The sequence below is a fragment of the Dendropsophus ebraccatus genome, chromosome 6 (genome assembly GCF_027789765.1).
Source record: "Dendropsophus ebraccatus isolate aDenEbr1 chromosome 6, aDenEbr1.pat, whole genome shotgun sequence".
Lineage (NCBI taxonomy): Eukaryota > Metazoa > Chordata > Amphibia > Anura > Hylidae > Dendropsophus > Dendropsophus ebraccatus.
Genome location: NC_091459.1, coordinates 119,977,820 through 119,995,678, shown reverse-complemented (window position 1 = coordinate 119,995,678; position 17,859 = coordinate 119,977,820). Strand labels below are relative to the sequence as shown.

The 17,859-nt window shown below is 43.4% G+C and overlaps 2 protein-coding genes across 3 annotated transcripts; one reads left to right on the top strand and one right to left on the bottom strand.

The window, feature by feature from the left end:
• Window positions 1–10,019: 10,019 nt before the first annotated feature.
• Window positions 10,020–13,349, bottom strand: PTRHD1 (peptidyl-tRNA hydrolase domain containing 1). The gene is made up of 2 exons (XM_069973986.1): window positions 13,048–13,349; window positions 10,020–10,326 (listed from the first exon to the last, which is right to left on the bottom strand). The coding sequence occupies exons 1-2, from the start codon at window positions 13,231–13,233 to the stop codon at window positions 10,156–10,158; spliced, it is 357 nt and encodes a 118-aa protein (XP_069830087.1). The 5' UTR covers window positions 13,234–13,349; the 3' UTR covers window positions 10,020–10,155.
• A 185-nt stretch (window positions 13,350–13,534) lies between these two features.
• CENPO (centromere protein O) lies at window positions 13,535–17,568 on the top strand. 2 transcript variants are annotated; one of them, XM_069973984.1, is made up of 7 exons: window positions 13,535–13,744; window positions 14,330–14,407; window positions 15,223–15,392; window positions 15,473–15,593; window positions 15,724–15,983; window positions 17,039–17,210; window positions 17,293–17,568. In XM_069973984.1, the coding sequence occupies exons 2-7, from the start codon at window positions 14,377–14,379 to the stop codon at window positions 17,424–17,426; spliced, it is 888 nt and encodes a 295-aa protein (XP_069830085.1). In that variant the 5' UTR covers window positions 13,535–13,744; window positions 14,330–14,376; the 3' UTR covers window positions 17,427–17,568. The 2 variants fall into 2 exon arrangements, with proteins under 2 accessions (XP_069830085.1, XP_069830086.1); XM_069973985.1 differs by lacking the exon at window positions 13,535–13,744 and adding an exon at window positions 14,051–14,123.
• The last annotated feature ends 291 nt before the right edge of the window (window positions 17,569–17,859 follow it).

The window sequence follows — 17,859 nt, the reverse complement described above, 5'->3', positions numbered from 1 at the left end:
ATGTTTTGTTTCAACCTAATTCCTTCTATTGGTCTTTGACTGGACTGTCCATTTACAATTCCTGTGAAGGTACCGAACCACTCTTCTTGCAGCAAACTTTTTAGTAAATGTTACCAAAATTTTCAGTGTATGTGTACATATCCACACGTACTCTGCTTCTTTGGTGGAAAAGGCAGTGCCTCTGAATCACTGCTTTGGTAACTGACCTTGTTATGTTTGCTGCTGCAGAACTTTAGCTGTATATAAAGCTCCAAATACTTTTTTCTTTTTTTTTTTATTGGTGGGCGCCTTTCACTTTCTTGAAAATCTGACTTCTGAACCTTGTAACTAAACTAACCAGCATGTCAGTATGTTTTGATTTTTATTTTGACTCCGTAAAAGGGTCTAAATTCCAAGTCCTACTACTAAATAAAAATTAAAAAAAAAAAAAAAAAAAAAGTAAAAATATATTATAAAAATAAAAAAGTAAGGCCCATACCTTTTAGCATTTCGGTAAATTGCTACAAAAATTTATTCTTACATTTTAAATCGAGATTCTTTAGCCAGCTGCTTTTCGTAAATGTAAAAAGGTATGACGATAAGTTTCAAATATTTTATATGACAATTGTTTCTTAAGAAAAACAAAAAAAAAAATACCAGGACTTTTTCATATTTCCCCTCCCCCTTAATAAAAATAATAATAATAAAAAAAAATGTTTTCTGCTCAATACAGATTTGTTCCCTTTAAAAAAATGTTTTATATTTTGTTTGAAATAAATGCTGGCTATTGTAATGGATGAAATAATTTATTGTTAAAAAAATAAATAAAAAAATAAAAAAAATAACTGATCTTGCTTTTTAATTTCCTAAGGAAAGCTGCATAGCGAAACAATTTTAATTTGTTGCTTCTATTTTCTCTACTTAGAATTTATAGGAGTAAAGGAAAGAATGTAAGGTGGAAAATGGATGATCATTTCCTAGAGATATTTCCAGTGCTGACTTTTTAAAAAAAAAAATTTGCTCCAGAAATATCAAATTTTTGAAAAAATAAAAACTAAAAAAAAATAACAATGCATTAAAAAACAGAATGTAAGGTGCCCCATAAACCCATGTGATTCCAGATACCTGTGACATGTTGCTAAAACAGTTGCTACATAGTTTGGAACCCCCTTTTTTTCTGCCGGGAGGCTCTGCCTTGCTTTGCAGATCTTGCAGGCGGTGAAGCAGTTATGGTGGTTGAGTTATACTGCTTTGTGCTGTTATATTATTGGCTTGTTCAATGTTTAATTATTCTGTTTATTGTAAATAAAGTCATTTAAAATTCTGATTTTTGGAGTGTTTTGGATTTTATTACTAATGACAATTAAAAAATTCTGTTCTGTTTTAATCATTTTAATTAAAAAAAAAAGTTACGACTTGTGCAACTCTCACTAGCAAGCAGTGCTCAGTTCCTTGTGTAACTCTCATAGGGTGGGTTCAGATTACGGTATTCTCGCGGATAAATTCCGTGGAATTTATCCGCGAGAATTCTGTAGTCTGAACCCACCCATAGATTGTATAACTTTCTGACAACAGTTGATTTAAAAGAAAGGGTCAGCCCCCTTTTTTACAAATTTCTAAATTACCAGATTTTAACCAATAGGCCAGAAAGAATATCAAAAGTAGAGATTGGGGGGCTCACCTACGTAATAGTGACCACAACATAGTAAGTTTTCATTTATGCTTTAAGAAAATCATTTGTAGGCTGGCTACAAAAGCTTCAGAAAGGCTAATTTCCAAAAATAAGAGAGAATCTTGTGGACACAGACTAGGACAATACCCTCATAATAAAAGTGAACAAGAGAAATGGGACATATTTAAAGGACAACTCCGGCCAAAACGTATTTTTTAATATGTTTAATATGTCTTAAGTGTCCTTGCTCCCCAAAGTATTCCATAAACGTATTCAATCAATAAAGCATAGTGTAATGTAACCACTCCAACACTACATTACATACAGGTCCATGGACAGTTCCATAGACTTTTACAATATAGTGCACCCCCTGCTGGACACTCCATATGAATTACACCTGATTCGTGACGTCACGGTTTTTTAGGGAATGTGAAGACTGCCTGATCTACTAAATTAGGGGAAATAGCAGTGCATTTCCCATCATTAATGTACATTAGAAATTTGTCTAACTTTACTTAAGTAATAACATATTAAAAAATACTTTTGGCCGGACTTCTCCTTTAAGAGCATCCTGGGTAGATCTTATGAACGACACATACCATATGGGAATGGCGTAGTAGAAATAGGAGAAAACCAATGTGGTTAACTACAAATGTTAAGGGTGCAATAAATAATTTAAAAAAAGAAAAAATTGCAACAGAAAGGATTGCCAAAAAAAGTAAAACGAATCCCGAAATGTTCTTCACCTATATAAATAACAAAAGACTTAAAACTGAAAAAATTGGTCCCCTCAGAAATAATCTGGGTCTAATGGTGGAGGATGAGGAAAAGGCCAATCTACTAAATAAATTCTTCCATACTGTCTTTACAGAGGAAAATCCTATAACACATGGCATGACTGGGGATAATGTAAATCCTCCCATAATTCTCACCTGCCTAACACAACAAGAAGTGGGGTGAAGCCTTAAAAACATTAAAATCCATAATCACTGGGCCCAGAAGGTATCCATCCTAGAATTTAGCAGGAATTAAGTACTGTGTTAGACAGACCCTTATTCCTAATATTTAAAGATTCTATAATGACAGGGATTGTTTCACAGGACTGGCTCATAGCTAATGTGGTACCAATATTCAAGAAGGGGTCAAACAGTGATCCTACTACAGGCCTGTAAGTCTAACATCTATAGTGGGTAAAGTATAAACACAGCACCAGCATGGTTTTATTAGGAATCGGTCCTGTCAGACAAATCTGATCAGCTTCTATGAGGAGGTCAGTTATAGGGGAGGCTGTGGATGTTGTGTATCTGGACTTTTCAAAGTCCACATGAAAAGGTTGGTGTATAAAATGAGGATGCTGGGACTAGGGGAAAATATATGTAAATGGATAACTGGTTGAGTTATAGAAAACAGAGGGTGGTCATTGATGTAGCATACTCTGATTGGGTAACAGTTACTAGCGGGGTCCCGCAGGGGTCAGTGTTGGGTCCACTTCTTTTTAATATGTTTATTAATGACCTTGTAGAGGGGCTATAGAGTAGCCATTTTTCAGATGATACTTATCTGGGTAAAGTAATCAGCACAAAGGATGATAATAGCATATTACAGATGGATTTTAAGAAGCTGGAGGCATGGGCAGAGAAATTGCAAATGAAGTTTAATGTGGAAGGTTATGCACTTGGGCTGTAGAAATAGTAAGTACAGTTACGTTAAATAATAAAAAACACTGGGTAAAACTGCTTCTGAAAAGGACCTGGGGGGTAATGGTGGACAGTAAACTGAACTTTAGTAATCAGTGCCAGGCAGCAGCAGCCAAGGCTAATAAAATAATGGAATGCATCAAAAGAGGCATAGATGCTAAAGATGAGAACATAGTTTTGCCTTTTTTTTTTTTTTTTTTTTATAAATCACTGGTCAGACCACATATGGAATACTGTGTACAGATTTGAGTACAGGTGTATAAGAAGGAGGCAGCTTAATTGGAGAGGGTGCAGAGGAGGGCGACCAAGGTCATTAACTCCTTTGCGTTCCATGACGTATCTGGTACGTCATGGCGGCGTGAGGGGAGTTCAGAGAGTATATGCAGCTGGGGGAGCGCCTCCATTAGCCGATGCGGATCGCAAGCCGACTAAATAAGCATCTAAATGCAGCTGTCAAACCTGACAGCTGCATTTAAATGCTGTGCTCCACACGTCCCTAGTGTCTAGTGGGACGGATCCGTTCTTCTGCCCGGCCCGGGCAGAAGCGTCGCGATGACGCTGATCCCGGCTCGGCAATAAATTGCTCTGGTCTGCAGCAGGCTGGAGAAATGGATCACTTATCTCATTGATCAGTGCTGTGTATATACACAGCATTGATCTCTATGAGAGATCAATGCTGTGTATATAAAAGCCCCCCAGGGGGACTTCTAGTTAAAGTAAAAAATAAAGTAAAAATTTATTTTATTAATAAAAAATCCCCTCCCCTAATAAAAGGTCCAAATTACCCCCCTTTTCCCATTTTACAAATAAAAATAAACAAACATATTTGGTATTAAATTATCACATTCCTAATCTTGCACGGTAAACAACATAAGTGCAAAAAAATTCCAAAGTGCAAAATTGAGCATTTTTGGTCGCATCAAATCCAGTAAAAATGTAATAACAAGTGATCAAAAAGTTGCATGTACGCAAACAAGGTACCGATAGAAAGTACATGTCATGGCGCAAAAAATGACACCTCACACAGCCCCATAGACCAAAAAAATAAAAGCATTATAAGAATAGAGCAATTTTAAACGTAGTTTTTTAAAAAAGGTTTTCATTTCTTAAAAGCCGACAAATAAAATAAAGGTTATACAAGTTACACATCTTGTAATTGTACTGATGTGAGGAACATAGATAACAGCAGAAACTCGAAACTCACTGAAATGAAAACAAATTCCTTTTTTTTTTTCAATTTGACAGCGCAAATTATTTTTTTCTGGTTTTACAGCATATTTTATGGAAAAATAATGCCTGTCATTGCAAAGTACAATTGGTGTCGCAAAAAGTAAGGGCTCAAGTGGGTCTCTAGGTAAAAAAATGCAAGTGCTATGGCCTTTTAAATAAAGTGGAAAAAGCAAAAGCGCAAAAACAAAAATTGGTTTTGACCTTAAGCGCTACAAAAACATGGCCACTTTCCCCCTACTGTTGTTTCCAGTTCAGGTGCGGTTTGCAATTAAAGGGGTTGTCCGGCGATAAAAAATTATTCACAGAATAACACACATTACAAAGTTATACAACTTTGTAATGTATGTTATGTCTGTGAATGGCCCCCTTCCCCGTGTACCACCACCCCCACCCGTGTACCCGGAAGTGTGGTGCGCTATACATTACCTGTCGCGTGCCGACCACGGTCTCCGATCGTCAGCAGTGACGTCTTCTTCGGGAGCTTGGCGGATCTTCCCGAGTGCCGGCCGCCCTCTGCAGCGTCATCCGAAGCTCAGCCGCGATTGGCTGAGCATAACTGTGCTCAGCCAATCGCGGCTGAGCAGCTGATGACGTGGCCGCGTCATCAGCCGCTCAGCCGCGATTGGCTGAGCACAGTTATGCTCAGCCAATCGCGGCTGAGCTTCGGATGACGCTGCAGAGGGCGGCCGGCACTCGGGAAGATCCGCCAAGCTCCCGAAGAAGACGTCACTGCTGACGATCGGAGACCGTGGACGACACGACATGCGGTGAGTATAATGCACCACACTTCCGGGTCTAGCGTGGGTGGGGGGAAACACGGGGAAGGGGGCCATTCACAGACATAACATACATTACAAAGTTGTATAACTTTGTAATGTGTGTTATTCTGTGAATAATTTTTTATCGCCGGACAACCCCTTTAAGCTCCATTTACTTTAATGGAACAGAGTTTGAAAACCCCACCCAATCTGGAGACAACAGTAGGGGGAAAGTGGCCATGTTTTTGTAGCGCTGGATAACCCCTTTAAGGGGATGGGTGGGTTACAGTACCAGGACAGGTTATCACGCTTGGAGTTATTTAGTTTAGAATAAAAGATGTCTTAGGTGCGAACTGATCACAATGTACATATATATGAATGGACAGTACAGAGACCTGTGTAGTGGTCCTTTTACTCCTAGGTCTGTAACCATGACAAGGGGGCATCCTCTACGTCTACAGGAAAGAAGATTTCACCATCAGCATCGACGCGGGTTCTTTACTGTAAGAGCAGGGGAGATAGAAGACACCAGGGGTGCACATAGTGTAATACTGCAAACTAGAAACTTAAATTCAGCTATGGCTCAAAAGCAGCCTCCGAGCGCCACACCGCTAATCACCTGATCAAATACTGCCTCTTGCGGCCAGTCCACGAGGTTGTGGGATCCTGGTTATTGCAGATATATGCAGTATACTCATCTAGCAAAGAGGCCACGCCTCTAAACGCGTTATCTATGCCAGTGATTTTCAACCAGTGTGCCACGACACATGGTCAGGTGTGCCGCGGGGAAAGTTCCCCAAACTATGGTGCCCCTGCAAATCGCCCCGCTGCTGCTGTCCGTCTCACCTACTAGCCGCCTGTAGCGCCCGGACGTGCTCCTTCTATCCAATCAGCGGAGACCGGGAGCGTGGTGCGCTGCGGCGGGCCGTGATGCACGGATCCAATCAACGTGTGCGCTACAGCCCGCCGCAGCGCACCACGCTCCCGGTCTCCGCTGATTGGGGAAGCACGTCCGGGCGGCCAGTAGGTGAGGCGGACAGCAGCAATGACCATCTCGGAGGAGGTGAGGAGGAAGGGGGGGGAGAGAAACCTGGGGATGGGGGAGAGTAACCTGGGCATGGGAGAGAGAAGCATGGGGGAGAAACGGGGGGAGAGACAGGGAGAGAAGCATGGGGGAGAGAAACATGGGGATGGGGGAGAAACAGGGGAGAGAAGCAGGGGGGAGAAAAGTTTGGTGGAGAGAAGCACAGGAGAGAAGTAGGGGGGAGAAGAAAACAGGCCCAGGTTTCACACTGAGTGAGTATAAATACATTTAGAATCTATATTATTAACTATATGTATACTCACCGACCACTTTATTAGGTACACCATGCTAGTAATGGGTTGGACCCCCTTTTGCCTTCAGAACTGCCTCAATTCTTGGTGGCATAGATACAACAAGGTGCTGGAAGCATTCCTCAGAGGTTTTGGTCCATATTGACATGATGGCATCACACAGTTGCCGCAGATTTGTCGGCTGCACATCCATGATGCGAATCTCCCGTTCCACCACATCCCAAAGATGCTCTATTGGATTGAGATCTGGTGACTGTGGAGGCCATTGGAGTACAGTGAACTCATTGTCATGTTCAAGAAACCAGTCTGAGATGATTCTAGCTTTATGACATGGCGCATTATCCTGCTGAAAGTAGCCATCAGATGTTGGGTACATTCAGGGCCGTTCCCAGGCTTTCTGCCGCCTGAGGCAAACCTGGGCTGCCGCCGCCCCCAGCCCACCGCGCGTTGATTGCAAACACATCCCCCCCGCGCGCGGCTCCACAGCGCAATCTTACTCCCCCCCTCCTGTCGCTACACACTGCACCACTGCGCACCCCCCCCCCCCCCTCCCCGGAACTTACCGGAGCGCAGGGCAACACTCCTGCCACCTGGTGACCGCGGCTGTGTAGCGCCGCGGCGGACGGCTGCGGCGCATGCACGCGACGGATGCTGGGCGACGTAGGACGCAGTACGTGGGGACTCCGGGGAACGTGGGCGGCAGGATATGTGGTGAGGCTGTGACTGCTGCTGTCATTTTAGCTAAGTTAAACTTAACTAAAATGACAGCGGTGAGGATCTTGCCGCCCCCTGCAGGGATGCAAAATCTGCCGCCTGAGGCGGAATACTCATTCCGCCTCATGGCAGAAGCGGGCCTGGGTACATTGTGGTCATAAAGGGATGGACATGGTCAGCAACAATACTCAGGTAGGCTGTGGCGTTGTAATGATGCTCAATTGGTACCAAGGGGCCCAAAGAGTGCCAAGAAAATATTCCCCACACCATGACACCACCAGCCTGAACCGTTGATACAAGGCAGGATGGATCCATGCTTTCATGTTGTTGACGCCAAATTCTGACCCTACCATCCGAATGTCGCAGCAGAAATCGAGACTCATCAGACCAGGCAACGTTTTTCCAATCTTCTACTGTCCAATTTCGATCAGCTTGTGCAAATTGTAGCCTCAGTTTCCTGTTCTTAGCTGAAAGGAGTGGCACCCGGTGTGGTCTTCTGCTGCTGTAGCCCATCTGCCTCAAAGTTGGACGTACTGTGCGTTCAGAGATGCTCTTCTGCCTAACTTGGTTGTAACGGTTGGCTATTTGAGTCACTGTTGCCTTTCTATCAGCTCGAACCAGTCTGCCCATTCTCCTCTGATCTCTGGCATCAACAAGGCATTTCCGCCCACAGAACTGCCGCACACTCGATGTTTTTTCTTTTTCGGACAATTCTCTGTAAACCCTAGAGATGGTTGTGCGTGAAAATCCCAGTAGATCAGCAGTTTCTGAAATACTCAGACCAGCCCTTCTGGCACCAACAACCATGCCACGTTCAAAAGGCACTCAAATCACCTTTCTTCCCCATACTGATGCTCGGTTTGAACTGCAGGAGATTGTCTTGACCATGTCTACATGCCTAAATGCACTGAGTTGCCGCCATGTGATTGGCTGATTAGAAATTAAGTGGTAACGTTGCAATTGGACAGGTGTACCTAATAAAGTGGCCGGTGAGTGTATAATATGTACTGTTTTAGTGTAATTTTGGTTGGTGGTGTGCCCCGGGATTTTTTAAGTATAAAAAGTGTGCCGTGGCTCAAAAAAGGTTGAAAATCACTGATCTATGCAATAAAGTTAACTGTTTAATCACTAATACGACTCATCAGTTCAACAGTGAAAACTGCTTGCCGTTCAGTGCCAGGAAGTTCCGGATCTTCAGCTCGGCTCTGCCTCCCGCCTGCTACTCTGCTCTGACATAATGTGGTCGTGGCCAAGTTCAAGAGAGGCCTGATGGACTCTTGTCTTCTTTCAACTATATTACTATGTCTGTCCGGACTCCCTAGGGCTTCATCCATCTTCTTCAGCCACTGGTACTCAAATGCCATACAATCGGACTAGAGCATGCCTCAGTTGCGCTCACCTCTAATTATTTTACCACTCGCAGTATGTTCCCACCAAACATGGTGTAAAGTGAAACTGGCTCAGTTGCCCCTAGAAACCAATCAGATTCCACCTTTCATTCCTCACTGACTCTTTGGAAAATGAAAGGTGGAAGCTGATTGGTTGCTAGGGGCAACTGAGCCAGTTTCACTTTACACCATGTTTGATAAATCTCCCTCAATGTGTTGTAACCCTAAATACATGCATGAACAGTGCCACACTGGAGATATAGTGCCTTTGCGGCAGATACATCACACCCATAATGCTCAGACAGTTGTCACCCTTTGTAGTTCCACACATTATTGTGCCCTCTTAAAGGGAAAGTGTCACCTAAATTTAACTAATTAGAGTGATTTACTAAACCTTTTTTTATTCTAATCTGTTAATTTTTAATTTATTTCACTGTTTGTACATTGTGATGCCATATTGCCTGGGCTGTTTTAACAGCATTTAGTGACATGCTTTACGACAAGACTCATGGACATAGACCAGCCAGCCCATAGCTCGGTGTCCTTTGAAAAGGTCATTCCAATGGGAGCTGCTATTGTCTCCTCTATCTACTGGTGTCACATGACACTGTAATGCTGCAGAGATCCCTTTACAGCAGCCTCCTCTTATCACCACAGACACAACAGAAGTCTCAGCTTAGTTTTAGCCCCAGTCGTGAAAATGAAAACTGCAAGAGTTTTAGATTCTTTTATAATATAGATAAAAAAAATTGAAAAATTCGGAAAAAAGCCACCAAAAATTCTTTAAAAAAATATGTTTAACATAAAAACAAGTCATTTTCTGATGACACATACCCTTTAATACTCTTCTACAAGTAATACAATATTCCCTTTGTTCTACCAGATTTTATACCAACAAAGTTATCACTTTGCTCACACCATCTTCATTTATTATCCCACCCAATATTATTTTTCACTATAATGCCCTATGCAATCAGCAACCCAATATCTCTGACCCCATCGTGCCCAATAGCAACCTTTGTATTTCCATCACACTGCACACTGTACCCGTACTTCTCCGCTCTGCACTGATGGCAGCATTCCCCAGTCTGTCACCTCTTCTGCAGAGATGAAGCTGAACACTGTCCCTTACTCTCTAGCTCCCCCTATATAATACTGGAAGCAAGCACTCCACCTGTTCTAATTGCATTGCCTCATAGGATTTACTGAGCTCTGATGTACAGGTAAAACAAAACTAAACAAGTAGCCAAATAAATAAATATTTTTAATTGAAGATAATAAAAATGCCATAATGCTCAGCTGATAGCTGTGTATGGGTCATATAGCACAAAAACCAACACGTATCCAGCACTGAGACATAGGAGAAAGCTCCATCCCACCCATCACTTTAGAAGCTTAAACTTCTTCAAGTAGCGGTGAACTTCTTCCTTGGGGTAAGGTCTGATGGCGATACAGGTGGGGATATTCTCGGGCTGCTCAATCCACAGTTTATGGTCAATATTGGCCTCCTTCAATGTCTCCGCTAAACCTGTCAATGTCACCTCATCTGGGACCTGGGGGTCAAGTGCAGAAAACACTGTTATAGCAGTTAAAGAGTGCAGTATTATAGTAGTTATATTCTTGTATATAGGAGCAGTATTATAGTAGTTATATTCTTGTATATAGGAGGCAGTATTATAGTAGTTATATTCTTGTATATAGGAGGCAGTATTATAGTAGTTATATTCTTGTACATAGGGAGCAGTATTATAGTAGTTATATGTACAAGCCAAAAAGACAGAAATGGCTGCACATCGCACCCATGGCTGACACGAAAGCTTATTCAGCTACATTTAAAACCAACATCAGAAGTTAGTATATAATTTGGCCAAACCATATTGCCTCATGTACCACGTGCAGGTCTTCTGATACACATGAGTCCCCTAACCAAAAAACATCACTATGCTGGTCAGCGACCACAATCCCTGCAGAGCGTGCGCAAGCAGAGAAGGGGGGCCACGGAATGGCCCTGCAACCCCATTGTCACAGGACCAGACCCTAAAAGGCCCCACCAGGCGCCACCGGCGGAAAAAGTGGACGCCAAGCAACACAAGTGTGAACAAGCTCTTACCTCTCTCCATTCCTCTGCAGGTAGAATGGGAGAATACTAGGAGATCCTCCCCTTATGTACACAGGTGCTTCCTGCTAATTTGGATCACATGGGTCTTACACAGCACGAGTGCTAGCCACAATGAAAAAAGGGACAGAATACATAAAATATGCACAAGCCAAAAAGACAGAAATGGCTGCACATCGCACCCATGGCTGACACGAAAGCTTGTTCAGCTACATTTAAAACCAACATCAGAAGTTAGTATATAATTTGGCCAAACCATATTGCCTCATATACCACGGAAAAGCACCTGTGTACATAAGGGGAGGATCTCCTAGTATTCTCCCATTCTACCTGCAGAGGAATGGAGAGAGAGGTAAGAGCTTGTTCACACTTGTGTTGCTTTGCTTGGAGTCCACTTTTTCCGTCGGTGGCGCCTGCGGGGTCCGTGGGGGCCCTTTGGGGTCTGGTCCTGTGACAATGGGGTTGCAGGGCCATTCCGTGGCCCCGCTTCTCTGCTTGCACACGTTTTGCGGGGATTGTGGTCACTGACCGGCACAGTGATGTTTTTTGGTTAGGGACTCATGTGTATCAGAAGACCTGCACGTGGTACATGAGGCAATATGGTTTGGCCAAATTATATACTAACTTCTGATGTTGGTTTTAAATGTAGCTGAATAAGCTTTCGTGTCAGCCATGGGTGCGATGTGCAGCCATTTCTGTCTTTTTGGCTTGTGCATATTATAGTAGTTATATTCTTGTATATAGGAGCAGTATTATAGTAGTTATATTCTTGTATATAGGAGGCAGTATTATAGTAGTTATATTCTTGTATATAGGAGGCAGTATTATAGTAGTTATATTCTTGTATATAGGAGGCAGTATTATAGTAGTTATATTCTTGTATATAGGAGCAGTATTATAGTGGTTATATTCTTGTATATAGGAGCAGTATTATAGTGGTTATATTCTTGTATATAGGAGCAGTATTATAGTAGTTATATTCCTGTATATAGGAGGCAGTATTATAGTAGTTATATTCCTGTATATAGGGGCAGTATTATAGTAGTTATATTCTTGTATATAGGAGCAGTATTATAGTAGTTATATTCTTGTACATAGGAGGCAGTATTATAGTAGTTATATTCTTGTATATAGGGGGCAGTATTATAGTAGTTATATTCCTGTATATAGGAGGCAGTATTATAGTAGTTATATTCTTGTATATAGGAGCAGTATTATGGTAGTTATATTCTTGTACATAGGAGGCAGTATTATAGTAGTTATATTCTTGTACATAGGAGGCAGTATTATAGTAGTTATATTCTTGTACATAGGAGGCAGTATTATAGTAGTTATATTCTTGTATATAGGGGGCAGTATTATAGTAGTTATATTCCTGTATATAGGGGCAGTATTATAGTAGTTATATTCTTGTATATAGGAGCAGTATTATAGTAGTTATATTCCTGTATATAGGAGGCAGTATTATAGTAGTTATATTCTTGTACATAGGAGCAGTATTATAGTAGTTATATTCTTGTATATAGGAGGCAGTATTATAGTAGTTATATTCTTGTATATAGGTGCAATATTATAGTAGTTATATTCTTGTATATAGGGGGCAGTATTATAGTAGTTATATTCTTGTATATAGGAGCAGTATTATAGTAGTTATATTCTTGTACATAGGAGGCAGTATTATAGTAGTTATATTCCTGTATATAGGAGGCAGTATTATAGTAGTTATATTCTTGTATATAGGGGCAGTATTATAGTAGTTACACGAACTGGAGAGAATGGAACCGCTGCACATCCCATCTATGGCTGATACTAATGCCGCTAGGCCTATATTAAAAATCAACACCAGAGTGTCTGTATATGAATTGATCAAGCCATATTGCCCCGTGTACCACCGCGCAGGTCCTCTGGTCCACACGGGTCCCTACGCTAACTCCACACCGTGTCGGTCAGCGACCGCCAACCCCGCAAAGCGTGCACGTGCAGGGAAGGGAGGCCATGGAACGGCCCTGCAACCCCAATGTCACAGGACCAGACCCCAAAGGGGTATATAGGGGCAGTATTATATGTTTGCACAGCGATGATTTGCAGCTGTACACTTGATGTGACAGTCCCTGTGAAGGACATTACAGGATATATATATATATATATATGGCCTCACCTCCAGCACCACTTTGTGCATGCTGTCCAGCTCCTGCAGGTAAGCCTGGGTCTGTGGGTGCTGGTAGTGCAGGTGAATAATAGCTGTGGCCGCATGACAGGCCTGAGCCACCAGAGCTCCAAGGGGCCACCCGAGGCCGGACTGCAGATCCCTGCGGAGCACCACGTACTGCACTAGCGCTGCCATTCAGCCTCCACCCGGTGTCCCCTCCTCACTTGTCCTGGGAATAGTAGTTAATAAAGTTGTTTCATACCATTCATACACATGTTCAACTGGAGTGTGATCTGACTGGTCAGCTGTGAATTCATTAACCAATCACAATGACGCATTGTGTCACAGATGCCGCTAGGATACGCCCACCGATTTAGTAAATGATATTCATTGGCTGCGCGTTAAACTAATGACCAATCAGCGTTTACGTTTCATTCTTGGTTTGTTTCCTGGCAAAACTACATTGAGACAGTAGAGGGCGTCGGTTTACAAACTGCATGTCTTCAACTCAGTGTCCATTGTTTTAATGTTAAGCGCGCATCTGTGGGCTACGACAAAATGGCTGCTGGTCAATCGTTATTTGATTAATTTGAAGACATATCTGTTCTTAAATGTACAGTACTTGTATTTTCTCTATTATCCATGCAAACAACATTGGTTAGCAGCTCGCCGTATTGGCGGTAGATATGGATGCACAGAGGTGGCGGTATGTATGTGTTTGTGCTCTCTAAATATCCCTATATGACATGTTCTGAAAGTGTCAGCTCTTCTTATGAGCAGGAACTACAAGTCTAAGCATGTTAATAGTAAATGTGGCAATTGATAGTGTCAGCTGCAAGTACAGCAATTATTCCTTTAGGTTGTAAAACTACAACTCCCAGCATGCCATAGTAGTTGGAGCTGATCTCTCATTCCAGTATAGTATTTCTCTGGCAGGGTGTAATAGGTGTACAAAGCTGGCAGACCTGAAGACCCCTGGTTGCCATGGCAACCCATTGACTCCATTTTGGTGGTTATTGACAACAGCATCTAAGGGGAAAGGTCCAGCTGTCAAACTACACTATCCAACATGTCCAGGCATGATGGTACTTGTAGTTCTGCAATAACTGTAGGGCTGCAGTTGTAATATAAGGGGTAAATGGCCTCTTTTTGAGGTTCTTCTGCTGTCTGTAGCCCACCCGCCACCATTGCACACCCAGGCACCCCCTACCACTTGGTTTTAATAGTTTTTATGTTTCTTATTCTTATATTTTTGCCTGTTTCATCTTTTTTTCTCCCCTCTCTTCCTCAGATAATATTTTCTTAGTCTTTGTGGTCACCCATTAAGCATTTGCAGCCATGGAGGAGGTGAAGACTATCTTCGCAGAAGGTGAGCCATTGCTATAATGTCAGGAAAAAAGTGTAGACTAACCAAACATGGTGGAAATTCCCCCAACAACAGCAGGCAACATAACACATACAAGCTGTGGCATAGTCACCTGGAAGCCCCTCCTCCAGGAACATACAGACTCCTCCCTCCTTGTTCGGCCCCTCCCCCTGCACTGCTTACAGCTACATAAACCACTATGGCAGGGATGGGGATCTGCGGCCATTCAGCTGTTGCAAAACTACAACTCTCATCATGCAGAAGCTTTAGCTGCCCATGCAAGATGAGAGTAGTAGTTTTGCACCATCTAGAAGGCCAAAGGTTCCCCATCCCTTCTTATGGGAAACAAGTGCCTGTTTGCTTTTAACTTTTATTCCGAACCGGAACTTTCGGCATTTGATTAGCGGTGGCTGCTGAACTTGGATAAAGCCCTAAGGCTATGTGGAAATCATGGATATAGTCATTGGCTGTATCCATGTTTTCCAGACAACCTTAGAGCTTTATCCAAGTTCAGCAGCCACCGCTAATCAAATACCGATGGTTCGGGTTCGGATGGACTCAAACCCAAACCCGGTTCGCTCATCTCTAGTGAAAATGTGTCACTTTTAAAATGTCACCTAGGCGGGAGATAGGGCCCAACTGCTGTGAAGCCCCGCCTAGTTGATACTGTTAACCGATAAAACGATGCAAGACTAAGACAGGGGTGACAGAATCACTTTAATAGGCAAGAATTGTTAACAGATGATGCCAGTGACTTCATGGCATGCTGGGACTTGTAGTGTCTGTTACATATTTTGGATTTTCTGACCTGTCTGAAGGCGTCCTGTCACATCTGGAGCATCTGAAGACTTTGTCGCAAGATTTGACCATGAAACAGAAGCAGAGCCGGCAACTGGAGGACGTCGTGCTGGAAAAGAGGGAAGAAATCCTCCAACTGAGGAAAAAGAGAAATGAGCTGCAGGCTAAGATCAGGCAACAGGAAGAGCAGGTCAGTGATAAGGCCGCCACACCCATGTGGTGCCACTCAGTTAATGACATTGATGCTTATTTCACCTGTCCTGTCCCCAGATCCAGGTGTTATCGGGGAGGGTGGAGGGAAGCCTTCCACCAGTGCCGAGTTCCCAGGAGGCCCTACAGGACATGAGGCTGGAGGAGATGATGGGCACCATGGAGGCGCTGTGGTTCACAGGTACAGTGCGGGCAGGAATGCCCACCTTGACAAATCCAGACTGACACACTGTAACAAAGTGTCAGCACAGAAGGGTGGTATGTACTACTGATTGGATACAACAGAAACAAACCCTGAGCTGTGTTTTTAGGGATTAGCGGGAAGAAGACGGACAATAAGATTTGCTTTTGCCTCAGCACGGCCTTCGAAGGCCACTACCTGGACTCCTATTACATCGAAGTGGATAACTCACAAAGGCCGCGGATCACCCGTCACTCCATCCCGCCTTTCATCCCTCTCGGAGAAATTACCAAATTGCATCTGCAGTCAGACATGAAGAGGTTCCTCTCACTTCTGTTCGATCATCTAAATGGGTTAGCTGGGAGGAAGTTCCAGGCTGATCGGCTTCAGGTATGCAGGGTTTGTGTATAACGTTGTTCCCCAGCTGCTACTAAGCTACAACTCCCATCATGCTGGGACAGCCTATCAGGCTGTGATATCAGAAGATTAGAAAAAGGCTCTTATGACATAATGGGAGTTGTAGTTTTGCTGCAGCTGGAAGCCCACAGGCTGGAGAACAGTGGACTACAAGATGAAAGGATCTGCTGCAGCCAGTGGTCAGTGCATGCTGTAAGTTGTAGTTTTGCAGCAGAGCCGCAGATTGAAATACACTGCTGAATGATGAACATTTCTGCAGGGTTCTCACATGCTTGTGTCATTATGCATTCCGATCCTTTGCCTTTGTGTCTGAGGATTACTGAGCGATGCTGCCACCTGCAGGCCAGATATGTTTCCTTCTCTAACTATATGTATTTACTATATTGTAGTCACATCCCCTTGCTATATATGGTGACTAAGGGGCCTATTCCACAGAGCCCGATTCGGCTGATTATCTCTCGGTGGAATAGAGAAAATGATCAGCCGATGATAGCGTCATCGGCTGATCATTTATTTAAGCCCAAACCTAAAATCATGGGTAGACCGACGATTTGAGAAGCACCATACATTGCCTAGCAGGGCTTGTCTTCCGCTCTGTCTTCCTCCCCGGATCCTGCGGCGCAGCATCAGCTTCGGTGCAGCCTGACTGAGCTGTCAGACCGCTCAGCCAATCACTGGCCGGGACCGCCGCGGCCATTGGTTGGCTGAGCGGTCTGACAGCTCAGTCAGGCCGCTCCGGAGTTGATGCTTCGCCGTGGGACCCGGGGAGGAAGACAGAGCGGAGGAGAAGCCCTGCTAGGTAATGTGGGCTGCAAGGACATCTGTAATGATGTCCCTTCAGCCCTCGCTAACGATTGTCGGGACGTGGAATAGGCCCAGTAAACAAGCGCCGATCTAGCAGATCGGCGCTCAATTACATAATTGATCGGGCCCTCCTCGGCCCATGGAATAGGACCCTAAGGCGCCCCCCCCCCCCACTCTTGTCCCCATTACAATAAACCTAACACATCTTGTCGTTTTATATACAGGACACTCCGGGCGCCTACATCCCCGGCACCCTGCAGAGAAATTCCCTGCACAACGTCCTCTCATTTAATTACAACGCGACCATTGATGGGCAGACATTCTGCTTTTCTGCCAAGTTGCTGTATGGGACCATTACCGGTGTGTTTCCCACAGAGGTGCAGGTCACGTGTCCAGGTAAGAGAGGCGCCCCTCTTTTCTCCTCTCTCTGGCAAATTTGCATTGTGACAGATTAATAAAATTTATTTTGTTCTTGCAGAAAGCAGCAGATTAGTGCAGGAGGCGGCATCATCCCACTCCTCAATGTTTCGCACTACACCGCTACATAGATTTTTGGAGTCACTGACTGCGCAGGAGGCGGCACCCAGCTCTCCCAGAGACAGTAGTTGCTAAAAAAAAAAAAAACAGCACAAAATCGATTGGTTGATTCCGTTAGTGGAGCAGGCAAAATGCTTCATCAGTCGTGTGCAGCTTAGAGTGTTATCGTTGTATAGTTTAATGTTTACCAAACCGTTGCTTTCCAGCTGTTGCAAAACTACCATGTCTATCACATGATGGGCATTGTAATTTTGCAACAGCTGCAAAGCAACAGGTTGATATGTAATTTTTAATGTCGCTTTATATATAATGTTTCTCGATGTACATTGCTGTGTATAGATACTTGTATGCCCTACATAAATGTAGTGGTTTATATTGTCTAATAAACATTTTTTGAAAGTAATATGTCTCTTCTCCTTTAATCCGGTTTCAGAGTATCTGTATTATGGAAAGATCAATAGAGCAGTTGTAAGAAATTCTCTATAGATTCCCAATTTGGGCTGGGTTC